Below are 7,199 nucleotides of genomic sequence, written 5' to 3'. Positions count from 1 at the left end.
GTTATTCTTTAATTACATATACATTTGACACATGAAATATTTCTCTCTTATTGTCTTTCACCATGTTCCTTCCATTTTCATCCCTCCATCTCTCTATCAGTCCTTCAATCGGCATGCACTCTCTCTCCCAAACACACACACACACACACACACATACATACAACGTCACTGTCACCAACAAAGCTCTTTTCTCATCGTCTGTAAGGAATAATCCAGCCCTATAAAGACAGAAAAGGTCGTTATTAATACCATTGGCTATACATATCTTATCACATTGAAATCAGTATTGAAATGGTTTATAGTATATTAAAGATAGTAACATGTAGTGCTAATCAGCTGACTGTTTATTTGATAACATTAAACCTGCATTATCATGAAAAACGTATTTTTAAAAAATCAGTTATTTCCCTTTCCCCATTTTTTTTTCTTCTTTCATACTTAAAAATTAACTATTTTTTTTATATTCATAAGCAAAAAAGAAAATGTTCAATATCACCCCTCCCTTTCATCATACAGTTTTTATTAACATATAAATCCAAGCTAGTTTATAGATGTACTTTTCATTAACTTATGAAGGGTGAGATTACTTATAAGAATTTTCCATTTCTATTCTTTCTTTGACTACCAACAAATAGAAATATGTATCTTGTAAACATGCACACTTTAAAATAAAACCTCGTTCACAAGGTTCATTAAATTCGAATTGAATTCGAATCAAATGCGAATCGAATTCGCTAATTGCGTTCACACACTCTTCTTTTTTTTTTTTTTTTTAATTCTAATTAATTCAAATTGGCCAAATAGCATTATCCAATTTGCATTATGCCTCGTTCACACATACAATTAATTGGAATTGAATTCGAATCGATTCGCTAATCGCGTTCACAGACTCTTCTTTTCATATTCAAATCGATTCGAATTGGCTATTTCAAATTATCCAATTCACATTAGAAATACTGTTTTGTTAATACGAATTAAAAGTTAACGTTAGGACAAGTAAAGCGAATTTGACGCGCATTTCAATTCGAATTATAATTTACGTTTCTAAAACGTTTCGAATGCGAATTAAACTAATTCGGATTAGTTAATGTGAATCGAATTCGAATAACATACGAACGCAGCATTAGTATACGATAGTCACTCACCAGGCGTCGAAGGTTCAAAGTTCATATTTGCAGACGACAGGTCAGCTCCTAATCTTAATCCATAGTAACTACTCGGGGTTGATAATGATTCCGGGATTTTTGTCCTATCATATTTAGAGTTCCTTGATTCAAATCCACTCCGTAACATTAGTGACTGGTATGTTGGACTCAATTTACTCATTGGATCTAATGGTGAATATGGAAACGGACGGGAAAATTCGGAACCACTCGGATATGACGATGGTGGGAAATGGTATGGCCAGTTATACCATGACGACGCAGAATACAAGTCTCTAGAAAAATCTTGTGATCCGTAGGCAGGTCTTGGAGGTTGGTAATCACTTATCCAAAATGAAGGCGGGAGTTTTCTGTTGCACATTAAATTTGTGTCTGTAACAAAATAAACATAACCAATAGTTATTTTTAATTTAGGCACTGTAAAATATTAGGCAATGACATGTAAAGACAAAACAGTGAACCAAAGCTGTAATACACTTTATCGCTAATCCCGGCTGACCCGGCCGCTTGAACTTTTGACGTCAACAACAATCACTTTTCCATTGTGGCGTCCGTTATTTTGTTTTATGACGTCAAAATTTTACGGGAACCTGTGTGATATCCAGTAATGGCGGACAAATAGCGATAAGGTGTATATATGTACACCAAGTTACTAAATACATCCATGCATCTATGTCGAGTTGAGAAACTACAGAGCAAGGATGGGAATTAGGGGTCTTGAGAACATATATTATTGTGTTCATACATAAATAAACATGTAAAATTAAACAAAACGTTCTCAAAAGTCTTAAACACAGATAAAATCATTATTTCTAAAATGGAATTGTCATGCCCAGATGTTTTAATTATTTAAATTTTAAATTCAAAATTTGATGAATAATACAGTTTGTCACCTTTCATTAACGAATTGATGAATCATTTTCTGTAATTTGAAAATTTTAATTTACGCTGTTTACAAGAACCAATTTGCCTGTTGAAACCGTCAAGATTTTGGCAGTTCTGTTTCCCATATACACACAGATTGACAAATGGCCTACCAACTGCTTATCTCAAAATTAAGGCGATTTATCGCCTTTTCAACAAATTGATACAAATTCTTCTCAAGATAAGTGAAAATATATCATTTTTATGAACCTGAGATATCATTGGGAGGTATAGTATAAGCAGTTTGTGTCATTATTCATTGTTCATAGTCTATTTAAACAAAATTTCCAAAGTTTTATGCTTTTTCTTATCATACATAAAATTTTAATGTTTTTCAAAGTATTCGCTGCCCACGTTTTCGTTGTTTTACCCATGTTCCTTTCACATTAAAAACTGTCGTTGAGCAACCCCTTAATGTCTCTGATAATTTTTTTTATTTATTTTATCTTATAATGCAAATACAATTCTGATTCTGTTTTATCTTTGTCATATATTGTATAATACATGTATTTTTCCAATACGTGTTTATTTTTATTTGTTTTCAAACTACGCCTTTTTCTTGTCAACATTTCATATTCAAATGCTTGTATCTCAAAAACATCAAATCGATTTAGCTGTATTCTTCTGTGACTTTAGTATGCTACCATATCAATGAGAACATGTGGTAAAGTTTCCCGAGAAAGAGACAGCTATACATCAAATGACAGGTAAATTAACGTACAGCTTCATCCATGAGCGAATGCAAGACCATATACACATAGTAAGCTATGAAAAACCCCTGAGTCTCAAAATGTGAAACAATTCAAAAATTAAAAAAAAAAAAAAACAACAGTTGATTGAAGCTTAAAACAATTATGACCGACTTCAACCTGTGACAACTACTCGACTATAGGTTCCTTGCTTTCGGCAGAGAAAGAAAAAAATGAGGAGGATACCCCTAACCCGGAACAAGTGTATATTGGAACAACAATAGATCGAATGAAATGAAAGGGCTTGACTCGTCAGATCGACACTCAGCATAAATAAAACAGGGAAGAAAATGACACCAATTACCAATTTATGGGTACACTAAGCAACTGCAAGAACACAATTTCCTTTGGAAAAAACTTAAATCCAGGGACCTAAGAAGACTATTATACGAAGTATACAGTGTATATTTTGTTCATTGTTAAACGGGTAAAAGCATTAACATCTGCGTCATCTGTTTCATATATATCTAAATAGCAAATATTGCACTTCTCCTTATTTTTACAAAATTTATAAAATAAAACTAATGCTGTTATTTTGAATATGAGATCGGACAACTTGAACAACCTCGCTGTTTTCAGTAAACCATTCGCGAAACGTTTCATAGTATTGAAATCGCGTAAAACTAAGAAAGTTATAAAGAAGCAAGACCCAGTTATCTTTTATTAAAGATTCAAATAGAATCATTATCGGAAAATATTGAATAATACATGTGAATTATAATATGAACTATGGTGAATTGTATACAGATATATAGTTAAGTGTTTTATTATTTTTACCAATATCAGTTCAATTAAACCTGTTTTATACCATACACGTTTAAAGAAGCAAGTTTTCATTGAATCTATAGTTTTATTCAATAACCTACAATATGACATACTTCTGTTAAAACTTTACGGAGTTTAAAAAAAACTCAAATTTATTAACGCTAAACGAAATTTTAACAAGGAGAATGTGGTTGAAAATAAATACATCCATGTCCAAACTTTTGAAAACTACATAACGAATACGGTTTTCATCTCTTTCAAAAGATTTTTTATGCCTCGTTTACACGTACATTTAATTCGAATTGAATTCGAATCGAATGCGAATCGAATTCTCTTATCGCGTTCACACACTCTTCATTTTTTAATTCGAATTGATGCGAATTGGCTAATTCAAATAAATGGCTAATTCGAATTATCCATTTCGCATTAAATATACGTTTTTGTTAATACGAATTAAAAGTTAACGTCGTTCGGACAGTAAAGCGAATTTGACGCGCATTGCAATTCGAATTAGAATTGACGTTATAGGACGTAAAACATTTCGAACGCGATGCGAATCGAATTCGAATTACGTGTAAACTTAGCATAAGTTTGAATAATTATTACTCAATGAACAGCCAACGCACGATGTCGCTGTACTGATAATATTTTCCAGTTTGAACGGGTTGAAAATAGTCTTTGAATTCAGATTGTATTCCTTCACTTGTTTTATTTATGGAAATAATTGAACGGAAAATAACATGTACAAAAAATTGTCCTTAAAAATCATATTTTTTTTACATAATATTCATATTTTACCGGAATAAATGATGGACAAATGTAATTATTGACAAAGCTAAGTAAATGTTGGTACAATAAACATCTATCGCGATGTACGAGAGTGTAACAATATACATTCATTCATTCATTTCTTTATTTCCTCTATTAAGAGATTTAATTAACATTATATGTAAACAGATCAAATTAAAAAAGTTTTGAAAATATGATAACACAATATAATGTTACAATATGTAAAATATCCGTCGTATTTCAAATGTTTTGTTATATAAATGTCTGTTTTACATGTAGCTCAATATTTTTTTCAGATTTGGTTTCTATGTTTCCATAATGAAGCTTTTAAGAAAAAATACAAAATAAAACGCGTATTTCGGCATTTTATGTATGAAAATAAGGATATTCAGAATTAATGCCAAGGAGAGCTAAGTCAATAATCCACAAGAGTCTATATATCTATATATGCTTTATTACCTCTAAAGTACGTAGATGTAAGCAACTAAAGTAGAACATTGAGCAAAACCCATACTGTAAGGTCGGCTAAAAAAGGTCTGACCTGACAAAATGTGAAACAATTCAAAAACCAACGCCCTGATTTATATCACAATAATAAACGAAAAACAAGTATGAAAACAGCAACCTAGGAAAACCACGAAATCACAAGCTCTTCATTTGATCCTGTCGTATTCCATTGCCGCAAAAAATATAATTTCATCTAAGGCAGCAACCGTTTGATTTTCGGGGGGGGGGGGGGCTATGGTTTGTTTCCAGTTTTTGGAGAAAAAAATAATTTGTTTTTGATTCTGAGAAAAAAAAATTGTTTGTTTCACCCTCAGCTGCCACTATATGTTATGCTAAAATTGAAAGAAAAAAAACCATAGCCCCCCCCCAGAAAATCAAATGGTTGCTGCCTAAGTCATGGTTGTTCTATTTTTTGTTATGACATCCACATTGCTTTGACGCAATCATATAAATATAAAATATTATCCGAGCAAATTTTAGTATTAAATTCAGTAGTCTGTATATATATTATATTTAAAAGCTGTGAATTATACTATCAATATATATTGTGTCCCAGATCAAAATTTATCATAAACATCACATTCAAACAAAACAATTATTTCATATTCACTTTTTTTTATAATATCAGACAAATATTCAGGGTAGCATTAATTTAAATTCTGTTTGTTTACAAATAATTTTAACTTAAATATTGTCTATAATAAATGTATTTAACTTAATTTAACGTACCTTGTTGACGTTTCGTATTCAATGACGGATTTCCATTTCTGTCGCTAGAAAAACTACTTGGTTGACTTAATGCTCGAGAAAAATGTTCATCAACAACTGTAGAAGTGTCACCATGGAAATAAGTTAATAGTAAACAGTTTGCATTTAAATATTGAGAACCTCTTGGTTCTGATTCCGGATCGTAAGTTGCACTTTCCGTAACTTCCCTTTTACTAACAGTCCGAGAGTCTCCTAAATACGGATAACTTCCGGTGTGTGTTGTATAATCCAGTGTCTGGGAACCATATCTCTACAAAGGATAGATTTTATTGAATAAGCTTATTATTGATAACTCGAAAAGGAATATTACATTTTTACATATTTTTCTTAATATATAGTCTGAAAATAAATTTTTTTTATTAATACGGAATAATTGTTTTCAGATATTTACTCTTATATATTTACCAACGAAATAAAGTTTTTTAATTTTTATCATGTATCAAAAAACTCACCAATGATTCAGGCACAGTCCGATGCGGAACAGCAGACGGATAAAATTGGTACATTAATTCTGAGCAGCTCATACTGTCAATGTAAAAATTCTCGGGATTCGCGACTTTCCTTTACAACTATGTATAGGAATGCATCGTATTCTATGTGTTATTGCAGAATATCTTTTAGCAATTTCTAGTAATGCGATACAAATGCAATCCGTGTGTAACCATTGCTGATGAGAAATGACAGTTATTGAAAGCCAATTAAATCAAGTGTTTTGACGATTGCTCCTCCTTATCATGCTGGTTCTTTATCAGATTTTCTCATGTTTACATGTAAAAAATCATTTAAAGTATGCAAACGACTTAAACACACAGTGTAAGTGCAACTTACAACAATATTTAAAGGCATATTTAAAAATAAAATGACTAAGGCATAAATATTTTTTTTTCAGAATTCAACAAAAAATATATTTATTAACTTATTTCATATAAATATAAGAAAAAATCGATTATCATCAAAATTGTTATAAAAAATAAAAGACAATCTTTAAGAGGGAGACTAAGTACTAGAATTCAACATCTGATGAAATATTTCATGTAAATATAATTACAGTTAATATACATGTATATGGTTTAACTTTTTTTTAAATTGTTATTTGGATGGAGAGTTGTCTCATTGGCACTTACACCACATCTTCCTATATCTATATACACACAAACCGACCTAACGTTGACATTCTGGATGGAGGCAATGGACAGGATAAACTGAGACTCATGAATGCGTGAACAGGGTTAGCCGAGTAACACCAATTTTTTAGACCCCGGCCATGTCGAAGTTCACTTCTGCTATATATATTCTTTGCATCACAAATGTGCATCTATACATGATAGATCCTCAAAATGATGGAAAGTCTAGTAAATGTATACATATAGATACGATCAATCACCTTCGTAAAGTTTTGACAATAAGAGTTAAATATAGTCTTCGAGCTGATTACGTAATTTCTGTCAAAACGTATCCAATGAATCATAGAGATGGTGAACGGGGGAGGAGGGGTTGACAATACATAATGCAACTGTTCTATAAAGTCATAAGA

At 31.3% G+C, this 7,199-nt stretch overlaps 1 protein-coding gene across 1 annotated transcript; it reads right to left on the bottom strand.

Moving 5' to 3' along the window:
• On the bottom strand, positions 1-6,279 carry LOC143049313 (transcription cofactor vestigial-like protein 2). The gene is made up of 4 exons (XM_076222988.1): positions 6,118-6,279; positions 5,627-5,915; positions 1,146-1,535; positions 1-218 (listed from the first exon to the last, which is right to left on the bottom strand). Exons 1-4 carry the CDS (start codon positions 6,187-6,189, stop codon positions 172-174), a joined length of 798 nt encoding a protein of 265 aa, XP_076079103.1. The 5' UTR covers positions 6,190-6,279; the 3' UTR covers positions 1-171.
• Positions 6,280-7,199: the final 920 nt, after the last annotated feature.

Source organism: Mytilus galloprovincialis, chromosome 10 (assembly GCF_965363235.1).
Source record: "Mytilus galloprovincialis chromosome 10, xbMytGall1.hap1.1, whole genome shotgun sequence".
NCBI classification, from domain to species: domain Eukaryota; kingdom Metazoa; phylum Mollusca; class Bivalvia; order Mytilida; family Mytilidae; genus Mytilus; species Mytilus galloprovincialis.
Note: the sequence above shows the minus strand (reverse complement) of the source record. Positions and strands in the feature narration are given on the sequence as shown.

Excerpts from the sequence above, each read along its gene's own strand:
- LOC143049313 (XM_076222988.1), bottom strand. The coding sequence starts at position 6,189 with ATGAGCTGCTCAGAATTAATGTACCAATTTTATCCGTCTGCTGTTCCG. Across the intron at positions 1,536-5,626 it reads GAATACGAAACGTCAACAAG|ACACAAATTTAATGTGCAAC; the intron begins GTACGTTAAATT and ends ATTTTGTTACAG. Across the intron at positions 219-1,145 it reads CTTTGAACCTTCGACGCCTG|GGCTGGATTATTCCTTACAG; the intron begins GTGAGTGACTAT and ends CTGTCTTTATAG.